General features: G+C 37.9%; 1 protein-coding gene across 1 annotated transcript in view; it reads right to left on the reverse strand.

The window, feature by feature from the left end:
• Positions 1–1581: 1581 nt before the first annotated feature.
• Positions 1582–19042, reverse strand: part of POT1 (protection of telomeres 1) — a 56024-nt gene continuing 38563 nt past the window's right edge. The window contains exons 9-16 of the mRNA XM_080936574.1: positions 18604–18660; positions 15886–16042; positions 14081–14286; positions 8401–8536; positions 6380–6465; positions 4960–5051; positions 3288–3393; positions 1582–2354 (exon numbers count right to left, since the gene is read on the reverse strand). Coding sequence (XP_080792700.1) covers positions 2245–2354; positions 3288–3393; positions 4960–5051; positions 6380–6465; positions 8401–8536; positions 14081–14286; positions 15886–16042; positions 18604–18660 — 950 coding nt within the window. The 3' untranslated portion in view covers positions 1582–2244. The remainder of the gene's footprint in view (positions 2355–3287; positions 3394–4959; positions 5052–6379; positions 6466–8400; positions 8537–14080; positions 14287–15885; positions 16043–18603; positions 18661–19042) is intronic.

Raw genomic sequence — 19042 nt, forward strand, 5'->3', positions numbered from 1 at the left:
GGTGTGTACTTCATGTTTTGAGTTTTACTTCCAGATATAGTCAAGTTGCCTACGAAGAATACCCATCGCATTACAGATCAGCACCTCACTCAGTCATCATCAGAGAAAATTCTTCTTGCAGTAGATGGAAACTAAGGCAAATTCCCCAACGGGATAGACAGCATACAACGTGTGGGGTATTTTGAGACTCTTAGTCCTAAATTGGATATTTTCTTTCCTTTCTTTCTCGGAGCCTACGTGAATCCGGCTTAGTGATTCAGTGCCATGTTTTCCTCACGTCTTTCCTCTCCTCTGATTCCTACACTATTTCACTCCCCATCTTCCATGTGCTTTTGAGCTTAGAGGGAGTAATCCTGGAGACCTCCAATTTAGACTCTTTCAGAAAAATGTATGACTGTGGGTCTCTGCCCCTGCTCCCATCAGCTGCTGGAGGAAGTCTCTCTGAGGAAAATGGAGGTGAGTGGATCTTAGAGAAGATGCAGGGGAGAGTTGGGAGGGGAGGAGTCAGGGAAAGTGGTGGTTAGAAAGTATTGTGTTAGAGAACATTTGTTTAAGGAAGAAAAAAAAGAAAAGAAACTTCCTATTAGGACTCGAAATCAGTGAAGGCATTATGAGTATGTCAGAATATCATTGCAAATTACTTCATTGATTATTTTTCCCGTTATGTTTGGGTTTACCCCAGGTCTTTGGGCTATCCAGTCTCCATTTCCTGACCATCCAGAAGTATATGCCATGAGCTCTCTCTCATGGCATGGATCTCAAGTTAAAAAAGACATTGGTTGGCCACTCCCATAATCATGAGCTCCCTACATGAGATGTTTTCTTCAAACGTCTCCCTTAAATGCTCAGGGAATTATACAGAAGAGGAAGCAGCAGGAATGTTAAGGGCCAGTGGGGATGGAGGACACTAAGGAAACAAGATCTTGTAGACACAACAGGACTAGCACACACATGAGCTAAGTCAGAGATTACATGTACAGGTACAAGGCCTACACAGATTCAAGCCAGACACAGGGTCGCAGTGCTCAGAACTAGACATGGGCTCCCAACCATAACCAAGAAACCATCTTCAATTTGTAATCACTGGCAAAGCACGTAGTTCTCTCTAATGGAGTCTCACTAGCAGTATTAACCCGGAAGTATATGGCCAACAAAAACCAAACTCATATTGTTCTGTTTGGGATCCTCCCTGCTTTTTGTTTGTCATAAGGGTCTTTTCCTTTTATGTTATGGTTTCTGATTTTGATTAGCAGATTGTGTGTGTGCGTGTGTGTGTGCGTGTGTGTGTGTGTGTGTGTGTGTGTGTGTGTGTTTGTATTATGGCTTGCTTTGTTTACCTGTTTGTTTTCTAAAGAGAGAAAAAGAACATGTGTAGAGTTGGGTGTGCAGAAAGTATCTGGAAGACGCTGAGGAGAAAATGTGATCAAACTATAATGTGCAAAATAGTTTTTTCAAAAAAACCATGTAAACTGATAAACACTGCTGAACAAACTACAGAACATTCAATTGTGTCAACACCTCAATAGTGCAACATAGGAATTTACGTAAAAATACTGAAAAAGATAAGATACAGATGCTTCATTAGGAAAATCACAAATCACTTTATTAGCTGGTATGGAATAAAATAATCTCTAGTATTCCAGAGAAGCAGAAAGTCAAACATACTGTGTGGTTCAAAGAGATACATTTGTCCTGAAATGGGCATCATGAGCACCCAGCAAAGCCATGTCTTCTAAACCCTCCTTTTAGTATACCCAGGCTAGAGGGACAAGCATTTGTTCAGCCAGCACTTAGTGAACCCGATACTCATATGTGGAAGCAGAGGGAACATTCTTTCAGAAGTTGCTAAGCAGATTCTTCCGTACAAACAAAACAAAATAAAACAAATCAACCAACCAACCAACAAAAAAACCCCCAACAAACAGCACAGAAGAAAATTTAGGTACCAGTGCTTTATTGAAAGCCAAGAAAGCCTGGTTCTCGCCAACCACTGCTGCCTCACTTTGTACCTCCCGGGGTATGATGAGCAGCAGGGATCTGGAACCTGTCCACAAGACAGCATCATTGTGACCTGTCCACAAGACAGCACCAATAACCATAAAACGTTTTCTGTACAAAAGCACTAAACTATACTGAAAATGAATACATCACTTTTTGACCATAGCAAAGTATCTTCTGAGAATCTCAGAGTCACGGCCTTTTCTAAAACTGTAAAATCCAAACACACCGCCCTGAAGAGCAGCACTAGACATCTTCTGCAACTGTGGTGTCAAAAATCTGGTAGCAGATTTGTTGCTCTGTCCCGATGGTGACATGGTAGGACTTGATGAGGCACTCAAGCCATGGGTACGCATCTACAGAGCAAAGGAAACATTTACACATTAAACCGAGCACAGGACTGCTAATGCTGACTAAGGTGAGTGGGATTACAGAACAGCCAACAGCAGAGACAGCTGTCACATTCCCACCACATCCCACCTTACAGTGCAGACTGCTTACTGGCCTCCCATGACGTTTCCTTGATGAGGTGTAAAGAGATGGTACCTGAACTTCAGATCAAATCCGCCTGGGTGTTAACACGTGACCTGCCCTGTAGGAAGAGCTGTGGACCCCAGCTGACTGTCAGCAGTGGTGCCATCCCCACACTCTGGTAACATCACCAGACAGCTCAGGACAGTCTGAGCAGCATCTGCTACAGCCCTAGAGTCAGCTAGGGTAAAGTGTGACACACTTCCATGCATGGCTGGTGTAGAAAAGCAGAATCCCTGGCCACAGAAGGACTCGGTGGCAGTCATGACCACTGCGAAGTCCGTCTGGGCAGGAACATGTTGACAAGCCAGTGTTTGTGCAGAAACAACTAAAGCTATAAATTTTGCAAAGTAAAAATTGAAAATTCTGAAGTCCATTAACATGGAAAGGAAAACTCATCAATAAGTCAAACAAGATAAACGTAATTTATTTTTAGGACATGTTTCTTGTAGAAACTGCATCCACTTTGTATAACCACAGCTCCAATTTCTGTCTGTGCTCTGCATGTGTAAAGTTAGAGTCAAATGTTTTGTGACCAAAACTGTTGTTTTAAGTACATTTCACACTATTTTCAAAATTCTTTTTTAAAATTTATTTCAGCCACTATCTCATCAAAACATGGGTAACAGGTACTTTTCACAAGCTAGTCATTCAGCTGGACTCACAGGACTTCCAGATTTGAAACATGCTACTCCCAAGAAAAATAGAGACAGAGGTAGGGGTGGGGCAAAGAGAGGCATCTGTTAATTACTGCCTACCAATTTTTATTCCTGGGGGGCATATCGTATCCATGACCGTTTCTACATTCCTCTGAAGGCTGTCATCAGTGAGGACTTCAGATGCTGGGATCTTGAAAAAGTTTTCCTAAAAATGATAAACACAGGAATATTAATCTTTTGAAAAAACTCAAACATGGGGTTCGAGAGATGCCTTAGGGGTTAAGAGCACTGGCTCCTTTAGCAGAGGACTCAGGTTAGATCCTAGTGCCCACAGTGGCTCAGTCACTGTAACTCTTGCTCCAGGGGATTTGATATCTTCTTCTGACCTCCACAGGGACCATGCACACACATGGAGATCTTACATATATATTGGCAAAACATTTATATAATAAAAATAAAGGTATAAATAAAAAAAGAAAAAGCATCAATGTATAGAATTTCAACATCTAATTTGCTAAAATGACCTAATATATTCATTAGTTTCTTAAAGTTGTGGGATTTATAAACTGGAATATTTGTCTAAGTTCACACCTGATTCATTGGTTTACTAGTAAAACAGCTTTGAAACACACTCATACACAATAAGATCATGCAGCAATGTTGATGGTATTTTTGTACCCCAGAAAGTAAATTTATTCTGAGGTATGATAGAATCTAACATTAAAAAACAAGCACTAATTTTTCCCTCTTCTAATTTAGGTTCCAGAGAAAACAATCTTGCTTTGCTTACTATCTATTCTCTGTTCAACACACAAGGCACACAGCAGCTGCCTGTAAACATTCATTTGATAAGTGGATGGATGAATTGGGGAAAACAGAAGAAAATTTCTTAACCTTAACTTGGATTGTTTTGTGATTTATATAAGTTACTCACCCCCATCCAATAAGAAAGTACTCTTACCCCAGTAAATGGTCTTCCTCTCAGCTTTTAGCATTTCATGCCCTTTGAGAGCCACTGACTTGACTGTGCCTACTGGAACTATGGGTTACTCGAACATTTAACAATGTCATCAGAGCTTGAAGAGTTTGGGACATACGTTGTTAGCCTTACCTCAGGAAAGGAGCCATCAGCCATGGGTAGTCAGATATGAATGAACACATGACAAGTCACAACAGGGAGTAGGTTAGTCTTTCCTTGTTGCCATGACTCCACACAGCACAGGGAAACAACATACTCTGGTTACATGGCGAGGAGGACTTTCAAACACCCAGGCTAAGGCTGGCCTCGAGGACTAGTCAATGGGCAACTATGAGTGTCAGGAATGCAAGCGTTCGCTCGGCTTCTGTACAGCTTATACAATACTACGTGTGCATCCAGTGACTTCATTTCCTTCAAGATGGATGTGTGGAAGCTTAAAAAGCACAGTGAGAGGACGGCAGCGTGCCTAACTATCTGCTTCCTAGTAGCAGACCTTCTGTGTAACAGGGAGAATGATGCCTCAAACCTTGATTCTTCAACTGTGTATTTTTAAAAATATGACTTATAAAGACAAAGGCAAAGATATAATATTAAATTTATGTAGGTTTTTAAAGTTTATCTTCTTTAAGTTATTTTAAATCCTTCTAAAAACAAAATGCAGAGAAACCGAGTTTTAGGCTTCAAAAGCTCTCAGTAATTTACACTGAAGTAAAACGAAGAAGAGTGAATATATACAAAATGTAAATTTAAAATTTTAGCGGAGTGTCTTTAGTTAGCCGTTCCGTTACTCACAGAATCCTTGAGGTAAGCGTCCAACACTGCTGTCCCGTCATCCAGAGTGAAAGTCATAACAAACACATAGTTCAGCGGCACAAGGCCCAGGGCTGGGGAAGGGAAGGGAAGGCGCGCGTTACACCAGGTGACTGGACGTTCGCAAGGTGAGGTCTATCATGGCGCTGCAAGTGACGTTTACTGACAGCATTTACAGGAAAGAAAATGTGTACTTAGGAACTGTCTGCTCCAGTATTAACCTGTTAAAGTCATGAAGCAGACCACTGTATTTGTATAGGGTAGTCTCATGATATAAGCAACTGTATCTTAATACTTGATAAAAACCATAAAAACTTAATAAAATGTAACACACTGCATTCTAATAATATGAAGTATAAAACTAAAATTACATAGTGTTCTAAAAAGAAACATACAGTTCCATGTTTTTCTTGGTGTATTTGCATTACAAGGATAGAGATTTTTTTTTTAAAGAAAATGTTATTTGGCTGAAAGAAAAAAACTTAGAATCTGGGATTCCATAATTTGTTAGGATGAAGAAGAATGAATATATTATATACACCAAATCATATGAGAACTTGCCATTAGAGTGAGCATCCTTTTATTTAAAAGTTGAAGAAACTGAATAGATGTATGGAATGGTATATTACCTTCCATCCGCACAGCCCATATTCCAGTAGGAGAATTAAGTAGGCAGACAAACCAGAAGAATAAATTGGCAACAGGCAGAATTTTAGTATTCAATAGCAATAAAAGAGGAACGGAGTTTGGGGCTTCAAAGGCCTCAAGAGGTTATACTGAAACAAAAATAGTGAACTGAAACGCGTGCTGAGAAATGCAAGTAGAACACTCAGTTCAAAGTAGCATGGATGGCAGGCTATGACACAGTCGTGCCACAAAGCTACATGTAAAAAGCACCCCCACAAGCACACATACATTATATAAAATATCTTCTATAACAAAGTTCCAGTCTAGCAGAAAGAATCTGGGTGATCAGTTTAACAAAACTGAGTTGCCCAAACGATACCGAGGAGAGAACTAGGCCAGTGGAACGCTTATGGAGGAGACACAGAGTGGGAGACGAGGAAAAGGTAAAGGGAAGGAGAGTATTGGCTTGAAAATATGAACTCGATGGAGTTGAACAGATACTGTCAAACTTAAGAGTGTTTTCCTTATGTGCTTGGGATCAATGAGTAAATGGAAAACAAACGAGCAAGTACTAAAATATGAATGTAATTACAATGCTTAGAAAATTCACAAGCAATTTAAACATTCAGTCCTCATTTTTAATACAGTTATTGTAAACAGATTTCAACTTAGCAACATTAGGCTAGTCCTGCGAAAAATATCAATAAATATTAAAGAGCAAATAAATGAGATGATAGGAGGAATTGGAATTATGTAACTTAGCAATTCATCGAACCTTCTGCCACAGAGGAAGGAATCCATTGTCCTTTATTAAGGGAATTTAGGCTTTGTATAGGCTTCAAGCTTGAACACTGTTTACATCTGCAATGAGTAAGTGAAAAACAGTAAACGTTTAAATAGAATCAAATTCGTCTAATTATCACATCCTGTTCAAGTATGGACAGTTTTAGAAAGTCAGTTACTAAGTACAAAAACACAGTGCTGTCTATACTGTGGTATGCTTATTTCAAGAGAATTCTGAATAACTTTCTACAATACTGTGGGTGTGGTGGCCTGAATGTGAAAGTCCACTAGCCTCATCTATTTGCATGCTTAGATCTATGTTGGACTTTGAAGGAAATCTTAACAGACCTTGTGCCTTGCTGGGGGAGGTGTGTGGGCTTTGAGGTATCCATTCATTCTTGATCTTTCTAACTTCAACATGCCCGTAAGGTGGGACTCCTCAGCTACTGCTCCAGCCTGCCTGCCTGCCTGCCTGCTGCTATGCTCCCCACTGTGATGGCCTTGGACTCAAGCCCCTTCCTGTCATAGGTCGCCTTCCTTGTGGTATCACTTTACGGTCACAGAACAGTAACTAATACAACGGGCTTGCGGTTAGAACTTTTATGCTGAGATTCAGGTTTGGACTCTCATCAAATAATCAATTTAGTTATGAGTTTTCTTATTAAAACAAAAAGACTCAGAATAGAAATACAGGAACTCTGAATTTATGGCTCTGGTAGCAATATCTGATGGCCACAGCCTTACCAAAACAATAAGAAAACCTTATCGTGAATGAAAGGTGGGAACTAGTAATAGTTTAGGTAAAACACTGTACTTAGTAAGGCCATATTCAGAGTCATATGCTTTATGATGCCAGATAGTCAGTAGACGTCTAGCATATAAAACTAGATATTGTTGTATATAATTTGCCTTCTTTATAGATTAATGTATTTTAAGGACAAGTAGTTCTACTGTATTAGACAAAATTGAATGTCTATGAGATACAGAAAGAAAAGATGAGAAGTAAACTTCATACTGCTTTGCACTTACAGGGTGACTGTTTTCAGATTTATCATTTAATCAACAAATTATACATATTTCTTTATTTACTCTAATAATAGAAAGATAATGGGATAAAAATTATTCACTCATACTAGACAATGATAAGGCAAGTTAGTGGCTCATTTTAAAAGGAGCACAGAATATGATGGGTTTTGATGTTTCAACTAAGTGGCATTTAATTCCTTCAGAAGGTTTAATGATACTGAGACATTGGGTATTTTAAAGTAAAAAGAGTTACTAATTTTACTTCATTGCTGAAGGCATCCATCCAATGTGCATGAAACAAAAGAACGAAGCTCACTGGTCACTCTAAGGACACAATCAAGTAGCTTTGATAATAGCAGAAAGTAATTTTATAATGAAAATCTAAATTTAGTTTGATTAGCTATAATGACTAGCAAATACTACACCTTAGGAGAAGGAAAGGGAGACAGGGAGAGAAGACAAGATCTATCTAGGCTGCAGAACAAGGCTTCTCACAATGGTGTGTGTGTTTCTAGGGTAACTGTCTCATCAGCAGGACAGGGCACTTAACTCCTCTTCTTCCAGGTCCTGCGCTCTCTGACAGTTTTCAGGGGCAGCGACTCCACAAGGGGCAAGCTCAGCAGCTGTGTAATTCACTTACTTGATTGGCAACTCTGAACTGTTCCTTTAGGTAGCAACTTAACTCTTATGATAGAAACAAAATGAGGCTGTGCCTGAGAAGAAGGTACTCTTACATGCACTGAGATTCACCATGCGTGTTGCTGTCTAACCCTAGCATGTGAATGGTGTAGTACACGCAGTACACACCACTTTACTGCACAGGATTAAAACTCAACATTTAAAAAAAGAGTTTTTTGAACTTGCATTGTATCCATACAATTCTAACACAATCATTATAGCTCAGGAACTGTTTCTAACTACAAACTGGTACCTACTGCAAATAGAGCAGCCGGGTGGATAAACCCCAGATCTTGACTAAACACATACCCATAGTGAAGCACCTTTCCTTGTATGAGGAATGGGGCAGAAAGGTTGAGGAGCTCCAGATCCTCAGCGCCAGACCTCACAGGGATCACACTGTGGAACTTGCTGGACAGTTTATAGACTTCACAGAGCCTTCCTCCTATAAACAAACAAAGAAAAATAAATTCTTCAATAACACAAATATAATTGGAGCAAAATATGATATATAAAAGTAACACAAGAGATACAGCAAATTCTAAAAAGGATAACAGAAAAAGGGGGTTGTCAATTTAGAAGAAAACGTCTGCAGTCACAAAAAAACCAAAACAAAAACAAATAAAAAACAAAATAAAATGAAACAAAACAAAACAAAAAAAATTTACATAAAAATTAGATTAAAAAGTATAGAAAATTTTAAAAAGTATAATTCCGCTCTTTTAAATTTGTCATCATCATGTCTTTTCAAGGCTTTGTTCCTTGACTTAGGTATTAGTAGAGGACATTCAAGTGAGGCTGGATCTCTGTCATCAGGACTGAGGATCTGCCAGGGGAAGGCTGAGCTTACAGATCAGCTACACGAGCGCTTTTACACCTGGACCAAGAGTGACTCATTGGCCCACCGAGTGTCCAGCTAGGGAACACAAAGAGTTCTCAGAGTGAGGGAAGCATGGTGCTCTCTGGGAAAGGGTCCCTTTTTGGCCTAGAGAAAGAGCCGGGTCTCCGCCTTTAGGACTCAGGAACCGTGAGCAGAGGGCTGAGCTCCCAGAACAGCCTTACAAGAGCTCCCACACCTGAGCCCATGAAGACAGAACTGAGTCACTGCCATCAGAACTCACTGCTTGCCCACAAAGAGCTGAACAACCAGAAGCAATTTCCTTCCTGAGCCCACCGGCCTTCAGATCCACAGGAGAGACAGGCGTCAGTCAGTAAAAACAAGATCACCTATAATCATAGATAACAAGATGGCAAGAAAAAAGTGAAAGAACTTAAGCAATGGAAACCTAGACAACCTGGCAATATCAGAACACAGTTCTCCCACCACAGCAAGGAGTGGATTGCCAAACACACCAGAAAAACAAGATTCGGACTTGAAATCATATTTGATGATGATGATGAAGATCTTCAAGAAGTACATGAATAACTCCCCTAAACAATTACAGGAGAATCAGGGGAAATCACTCAAAGAACTACAGAAAAAGACAACCAAACAAAAGATGGAATTGAAAACAGAAATAAAAACAATAAAGAAAATACAAAAAGAGACAACCCAGGAGATAGAAAAGCTAAAAAAGAAATCGAGAGTCACAGATGCAAGCATCATCAACAGACTACAAGAGATAAAAGAAAGGATCTCAGGGGTCAAAGACAACATTGAAAACATAGACAAAACAGTCAGAGAAGATGAAAAAACCAAAAAGCTCCTAACCCAAAATGCCCAGGAGATCTAGGACACAATGAGCAGACCAAACCTAAGGATAATAGGAATAGAAGAGGGAGAAGAATATCAACTAGGAGGCACAGTAGATATCTTCAACAAAATCATAGAAGAAAACTTCTCTACCCTTAAGAACGAGATGACCAAGAATATACAAGAAGCCTACAGAACTCCAAATAGATTGGACCAGAAAATAAATTCTTCCTGACACATAATAGTCAAAACACCAAATGTTCAAAACATAGAAAGAATACTAAAAGCAGTAAAAGAAAAATGAATTACACTGGACTTCTCAACAGAGACTATGTAAGCTAGAAGATCCTGGACAGACATCATACAGACTCTAAGAGAACACAAATGTCAGCTCAGGTAATATATCTAGCAAAACTCTCAATTACCATAGATGAAGAGACCAAGATATTCCAGGACAAAACCAAATTTACACAATATCTGTCCATAAATCCAGCCCTACAAAGGATAATAGATAAAAAAAAAAACCAACATAAGGAGGGAAACTACACCCTAGGAAAAGCAAGAAAATAACTAAGCAAGAAAACCAAAAAAAGACATACAAAAATAATTTTACCTCTAACAACAAAAATAACAGGAAACAACAATCACTATTCCTTAATATTTGTTAACATAAATGCACCCAATTCCCCAATAAAGACACATAGACTATCAGACCGGATACGTAAAAGGACTCAGCATTTTGCTAGATACAGAAAGCTCATCCCAGAGACAAAGACAGACAATACCTCAGAGTAAAAGGCTAGAAAAAAAAAAAAAAAAAACCCTTTCAAGAAAACGGTCCCAAGAAACAAGCTGGAGTAGCCATTCTAATATCACATAAAATAGATTTTCAACCAAAAGTTATCAAAAAAGATTAGGAAGGACATTTTACTCATCACAGGAAAAAAATCTATCAAGATGAATTCTCAGTCCTAAACATAGAAAGAGGCAACACTACCCAACCCAATCTATAAAGCCACAATTACTCCCATTCCTAATCCACACAAAGACCCTACAAGGAAAGAGAACTTCAGACAAATCTCCTCATGAACATTGATGCAAAAATACTTAATAAAATTCTTACAAACTGAATTCAAGAACATATCAGAATGATCATTCACCATGATCAAGTAGGCTGCTTCATCCCTGGAATGCAGGCACAGTTCAATATATAAAAATCCACCATATAAACAAACTCAAAGAAAAAAACCTACAGGATAATCTCACTAGAAGCTAGGAAGACATTTGACAAAATTCAACACCCCTTCATCTTAAAAGTCTTGGAAAGAAGAGGAATCCAAGGTCCATACTTAAACTTAGTAAAAGCAATATACAGCAAACCAACAGCCCACATCAAAATTAATAGTCAGAAACATGAAGCAATCCCCCTAAAATCAGGAACTAGACAAGGCTGTCCACTCTCCCCTACCTATTCAATACAGTACTAGAAGTCATGGCCAGAGCAATTAGACAACAAAGGAAGTCAAAGGGATACAAATTAGAAAAGAGGAAGTCAAAATATCACTATTTGCAGATGATATGATAATATACTTAAGTGATCCCAAAATTTCCACCAGAGAACTTTTACAGCTGATAAACAACTTCAGCAAAGTGGCTGGATATAAAATTAACTCAAACAAATCAGTAGCTTTCCTCTACTCAAAGAACAAACATGCTGAGAAAGAAATTAGGGATAAGATACCCTTTATAATAGTCACAAACAGTATGAAATACCTTGGTGTGACCCTAACTAAGCAAGTAAAGGATCTGTACAAGAATTTCAAATCTCTGTAGAAGAAAATTGAAGATCTCAGAAGATGGAAAGATCTCCCATGGTCATGGATTGGAAAGATCAACATTGTAAAAATGGCCATTTTGCCAAAAGCAATCTACAGATTCAATTCAATCTCCATCAAAATTCCAATTTAATTCTTCATAGAATTGAAAAAAACAATTTGCAAATTCATCTGGAATAACAAAAAAACCTAGAATAGCAAAATCTATTCTCAACAACAAGAAAACTTCAGCGGGAATCACCATCCCTGACCTCAAGCTATATTAAAAGCAATTGTGTTAAAAGCTGCATGGTACTGGTACAGAGATAGGCAGGTAGATCAATGGAACAAAATAGAAGATCCAGAAATTAACTCTCACACATATGATGGTCACTTGATCATTGACAAAGGAGCTAAAAACATTCAATGGTAAAAGGACAGCCTCTTCAACAAATGGTGTTGGTTCAACAGGCAGTCAGCATGCAGAAGAATGAAAATCGATCCATTCTTATCTTGTTGTACAAAGCTCAAGTGCAAGTGGATCAAAGATCTCCACATTAAACCAGGTACACTGAAACTATTAGAAGAGAAAGTGGGGAAAACCTTAGAACACATAGGCACAGGGGAATATTTCCTGAACAGAATACCAATGGCTTATGCTCTAAGATCAAGAATCGATAAATGGGACTTCATGAGATTGCAAAATTTCTGTAAGGCTAAGGACACTGTCAAGAAAACAAAATGGCAGTCAACATACTGGGAAAGAATCTTTACCAATCCCAGGTGTGATAGAGGTCTAATATCCAATATACAAAGAATCAAGAAGTTAGACTCCAGAGAATCAAACAATCCCATTAAAAAATGGGGTACAGAGCTAAACAAATAATTCCCAGCTGAGGAACACTGAATGTCTGAGATGCACCTAAGAAAATGCTCACTATCCCTAGTCATCAGGAAAATGCAATCAAAACAACCCTGAGATTCTACCTCACACCACTCAGAATGGCTAAGATCAAAAACTCATATGACAGCACATGCTAGTGAGGATGAGGAGAAAGAGGAACACTCCTCCACTGTTGGTGGGGTTGTAAGCTGGTACAACCATTCTGGAAATCAGTCTGGCACTTCCTCAGAAAATTGGACATAGTACTACCTGAAGACCCAGTTATTCCACTTCTGGGAATATACCCCAGAGACGCTCCAGCATACAACAAAGACACATGCACCACAATGTTCATAGCAGCTCTATTTATAATAGCCAGAAGCTGGAAAAAATCCAGATGTCCTTCAGTAGATGAATGGATACAAAAATTGTGGTACATTTACACAATGGAGTACTACTCAGCTATTAGAAACAATGACTTAATGAAATTCTTAAGAAAATGGCTGCATCTAGAGAATATCATCCTGAGTGAGATAACCCAGTCACAAAAGAACAGACATAATATGCAGTCACTGATAATTGGATACTAGCTCCAGAAAGCTCTGAACACCCAAGAAACAACTCACAGATCATATGATGCTCAAAAAGAAGGAAGACCATAATGTGGAAGCCTCAGCGCTTCTTGGGATAAAAAAAAAAGTGTATGGAACCCTCTCATAGTTTGCGCACCTAGACCTTAAATCATTAATAATTCAAGAGCTAAGAATGCAGCCTTGTGGCAATCCTTGGTATTTAAAAATTCGTATGTTTAATTATTAAACACCAAGAGAACTTTGACTATTTCCACGTTACATTTTTGTTTTACATGTACTTTATGCTCATTGCAACAAGGAAGTTTCCAATGCATACTATCAAACCTTTAAAAAAAATTAAGTACTGACAAAAATATATTCATATAGTTTTATGCAAAAAATGCTTATAAAACCTGTACATTTATCTCTGTTCTTTGAAAATAAAGTTGTTAAAAAAAAAAACAACCCGCCACACTTATTAAATATCTTCTGTTCTTCTTTGGATATAATGGTGATTTTACAGTATCTATGTGTTTCCCTGTAATCTTATTCCAGCTACATCTCATGTACTTGTAATTTAGTACTAGTGTTTGTACTCTATATTAAATAAAATCAGAATGTTATGTGAAAAATAAATAAAGTAGGAACTATTGGCTAGAACAGCACAAAAAAAGAAAAAAAAAAGTAGAGGATGTTTATCCCATTCTTATGAAACAACAGTGACATCCAGAGGCCAGGAACACATCAGTTATCCATAAGCAATCAACCTGTCTATGATATTACTGTCCAACTAGATCTGCTCAAAGCTAACAAGATGACAGATCCAACAAGGTAGATAAATGCAAGTTTTCATAACCTGGAATGTACAGTTCAGGTAAATGTGTTTGGTCATACATATTTGAATATAGCTGATGTACTATTTTGGGGAATTTAAAGTAACAGTATTTTATTAGGTGGCCCATAAGGTACAGTTAACATGATACGTTTGCAAAACAATATTCTAAAAACCTAACAACAAGTCTCTTACCTTCTATCAAAATTATACATTCACTTGAAAGCGGGAGAATATTATCATTTTTCAGAAAATGAATAGCAACCTGGCGGCCTCCCTGACATTCAGAGGTCCAGACTTTTGAGTCATACAATGATGAATCTTGCAGCTTGATGTTTGGAGCTGTAGTTGCTGCATCTTGCAAAATTTTGTCCAAATCGTTCTCATGTGGAACTTCCTGCCTAAAATTATTAATAACAAAGAATCAGAAAAAAATAAACATATTCTTTAAAATTCTAATGTACAAAAGTTATTTAAGTAAAAAAATCTTAGGGGTTACTCAGTGTTAAAACTTGCTACTCTTGCATAAAATTCAGTTTCACTTCCCAGCACCCATATGAAGCTGTGAAACCATCCATAATTCTCGTTTTCAACTCTGTGGGTGCCAGGGACACATATGGTATATATATATATATATATGCAGGTAAAACACACATATACATAAAATAAGTGAATACATAACAAATTTTTAAAAATATTTCATATGCATATTAAATCAGCTAAGACATCTTAAATTAAGGAGATAATTTATTTTTCAGATTCAATGGAGTTTATTCAACAGATGTTCAACATTTTATGGAAAGGTCAATGCATGTAACAACTGGGGGGAACTGAGTCTGTTGGCGAACATGTATCATGGTGCCTGTGTAGAAGTCAGAGAACTATCTATCATGTGGGCTCTCCGGCCAACAGGCTTGTGAGCAGGCACCTTCACCTGTGGTCCTGTTTCCTTGGCCCATGCTTGCTTTAGAGTCCCAGTTACAGGTATTCCCAGTACCAGTGTGTTAAGAGGACACTTGGCTGTCTTCAGCCCAGCTACTCTCCCTGTCATAGGGCACCTACAAACACATTAACTTCACTCATCTTTAGCAATTATAACTCATATGAGTACAAATGGCTCGGCTTAGAATCAAAAGGTCTAAGTGCTGGCCCTCCTTCTGTCCACGGCTGTTTGGAACTTCAGGTCATCTCTTACACCCAATGAGTTGCTTTGTTTCTATAGTTTAATCACAATTTCAAGTTCAACATCATATGGGTACAAAACAGATTCCTTGAATTTAAGGATGAAATTTCTCCAAAACGCTATGATCTAAGAATTTGTAAGGAAAACATTCATTATTGTAGAAAATATTAGCAAAGAACATGCAGATACACAAATGATGTGTACGTGTGTGTGTTTATGCTTGACAGAGCACTGGAGCACGAGCTGGACGGTTAGCCAAAGTGGGTACTGTCCCAAGGGGAGATGGGACAATGCAGTAATAAAAGTAACAGGAGATAAAACTCATTATCCACACGCTTATGATGATTCCCATTAGTAAGATTACAAAAGCTCTATACATTTATATACTCTCATAACACTTGGTGTGTGGAAGGAAAACATTGTACTTATTACATTACCATTACTCAGCATGACAGAAAAACTCCAGTTCTATTACACTTACTAAGCCTTGAATTTTAAGTCTGCACATAGACTCTATTTTATTTATTATTACTACGCAGAAGGAGCTTTTAGAGGAATTTGCTACTTTCCCTTTAAGTCATCAGCATTTTTCTAAAATACTATAAATCAATCAAATCATAATTTACTGATTTTAGAACTTAAAACTTCACATACACAGTCAACGATACATACATATGGCCATTCATATATATATATATTGTGTGTGTGTGTGTGTGTGTGTGTGTGTGTGTGTGTGTGTGTGTGTATACACATACATACAATAAACAATATGACATAAAATGTTTCTTTGCTTGTTTTCATTTTGGAAAATACTTACAATAAATGACATTTAGGACAATGAAGTTTAACAGACTGGAAAAGTCTTCTGGGCAAATATGATCTCAGTTTGGCACGGATCCGATATTGTTGAGGACCTTTTTGCTTCAAAATGGCACACAATGGTGTTTTCTCTAAATATCGGTGATTTGTAAGTACTGTAAAGAAATTTTACATTCAATCAGAGTAACTAATGTATGGGAGTCTTAGCTACATTTGGCATAAATTCTCCTGAAGCAAAGATGTACTAAGAAATCTATGTCAGCTACAGTTATAGTTTCTAGATGGACACAGTGGCAGACAGAGCAGGTACTCACCAAACCTAAAATCAGATATAACTGGAACAAGGGGTAACTTAATTATAGACAATGTGCTTATGCATCTTTATACCATTAAATACTATGTGCTTATATATTTTAATATAGTCATAATAGAAATTTCCAAACATCTAACTTATGGAAAACTTGATGGACCATTTTAACAAGAAAATTAATATTATTTGTATAAAGTGTCAATCAATTCACTGCCAACCTCTCAGACAATTCATTAGGTCACAGCTTACATGCCAACTGGATTTCATCAAACATGTATTTACTAAATAAAAATTATCTGCCACTCAGAGGCTCTGGTCCTGGGTAGCTCAAATTCACAACTTTACTGAACCCCCTTTCATTCAAGAGTCAGAATGAGACTAGAATGGTGATTAGGAGAATTCAATTATCACAGTCATGCAGTGTGTGAAAGAAAAGGGATTCATTTTATAAGCAGAAAGGGGCAATAGGAGAAGAGGAAAGGATGTGGGAGGGGGAGGCAATCAGAGTTAACAATAGAAGAAGAGAACAGTAGGAGGAAGTACCTTGGAAACAGAAAACTGCGAGGTTTGGAAGAGCTGAAATGAGTTTACATGAAGCAGTCTACTGCAAAGCTCTGACTCAGCTCTTTCATACATACCTCAGGGAGCTAACCCTTCCCCAGGCCTGCAAACCTGTCAGGAAAATATTCTGCACATCACTCTAATGCAACACAGCCTTCCTGCAGGGAATACATTTCTATTTCCTTCCTGTGTGAAACACCCATGCTGTGCAGACCTGGTCTGCCTCACTCACCTTTGAGGTAATCTTTTAAAATACCTGAACTTCATATTACTTTCAAACTTAAATGAAAATTGTGAGAACATAAAGATGCCCAGAAAATGCTTCAAGAAGACCCACCAGCTGTAATATACACCGCCTTTATCTGTCTCCTTACAACTTTGTAACTGAAGAGCCGCTTGCAGGCATTACGTCCTTCCCAATACTTCAGTGCTTTATGAAAAGAACGTTTCAGTGAAATAGCGGTAATAACAGTTTCAAAGATAATCAACTTAAATTTAATGCTATTATACAATTATCAGATACTGAGATCTTTCCAGCGTTCACGGTTCTACTCTAATCTGGACCGTGCAGACTATTTGTCTTCCATGAGCTCACATTCTAACTTGGAAGGGCCCAGTCTATCTGTGTTACTCACTTTGCTGAGTAAGCATCATTTGGGTGTGCTAGTATGTTCTCCAGCTCGGACTGAGGCATGCCTTTTTGGAACAGAAGCTCCTTTGTTACACTGGCTCTTAATGCATTCTAGGAAGGTCTCTTAAAGGAGCTTGCCCTTCAGGGAGGGAATTGGCCCTGGTAAGCAAAAGATGTTCAGCATTACTCTACTCTGAACTAATTTCCAACTTTGCAGTTAGTAAGGGAGTAAGCAGAAAGGGTTAACCTCATTATTCTTTATCAAACATTTAGATCCAATAGTTTGTTCACAATTAAATCAATATTTAGCTTCATGTTTGCAAACTGGTAAATTTTTGATTTTTTCATTTATAAGGTAGCATTTCATCTTTTAACAGTTTTCCATTCAATCACAGTTCATTAATTTTTATTAGCAACCTGAGTTCATACAATGCAGTTTTACTCCATTAATTCTAACTCACCCTTAACGTTTACTTTGATGATCACATTGTTCCAGATTTGATATTTTTCTATTCACTGAGAATTTCTTTACTTTCTAGAAGTTCAGGATGTTCTTGGTTTAGTTCTAATCTCCTTGTCCAAGTTTTGGAATCTGCCTTTTCTCTAAAGATACCAGGACTATCTTTATAGGTCAAGATCTGTCTGCATTTCACGATTCTTGCTTCCAGAGGTCACTACCTCTGTTGACCACAGCTGTGGTAGTTTCCACACAGCCATCTAAAGCCTGTATATAAGCCACCTTCAGTTTCAACACTTTCACCCAATACTTACGTCTCCTTAGCCAAGAAAAAAACCTTCCATTTTACAGCATTATACATTTAATAAACTACTCAAATTATTTAATGTACTTATGTTAATGTAATTTTTCTGAATTAAAGTTTTTTTCCCCCAAGTTAGTTAAAATAAGTGTGCATGGCAAATGTGTACTATTTATGTTAATGTTAAAATTTGGGAGCATAGTGAAAATATTTTCTTAGGTGTATCACGTTAAATTGAATTAATGTCAGAGTACGATTTATATCATTAAACTAATAACACACCCAATGCAATGTTATAAATGGTATTGATCTATGACTTAAATACATATTCAGTATAGAGCTATGACATGCGCAGGTTTTACCTTATCCTACACACAAACTCTAAGTGCTGTCACTTGCTTGGGCAGTTGCAGACAGGCACCTGTACTCTGCTTACTGAATTGTGAGCGGTCTTACTTGTAGCAGAGACTTGTTGACATCGTTCCTCCTCATACAGTGACACTGAGCCGGAGCCTAAACAAGAGAAACGGAAATCACACTTACACAGCTCTTCAGAAACTTAAGTCCATTAGAAACGTAATGTAGAACTTAAAATAAGGAAGAACACTGTCCAAAGGAAACAAAGAAAGCCTAAAGAAATGTTGCCACATCTACTTTCCTCAAGTTCAGCTATTCGTAACAAAAGCTGTAAAGCTTGACAGGCAATACTTTGGTATTGATAGAATAACTGACAAACCAGAAAAGCTTAAAAGTCAACTCGTAGTTTTATTGATAGCAAGGAAGGAAGGTCATTCACAGAGAACACAGATCTTTAGCTGGTCTTTTTCTTTTTTTTTGGGGGGGGGGTGGCTTGTTTTGTTTTTTAAGAAATGGTTTGGAAACTATTACTATTACT

Source organism: Micromys minutus, assembly GCF_963924665.1.
Source record: "Micromys minutus genome assembly, chromosome: 23".
NCBI classification, from domain to species: Eukaryota; Metazoa; Chordata; class Mammalia; order Rodentia; family Muridae; genus Micromys; species Micromys minutus.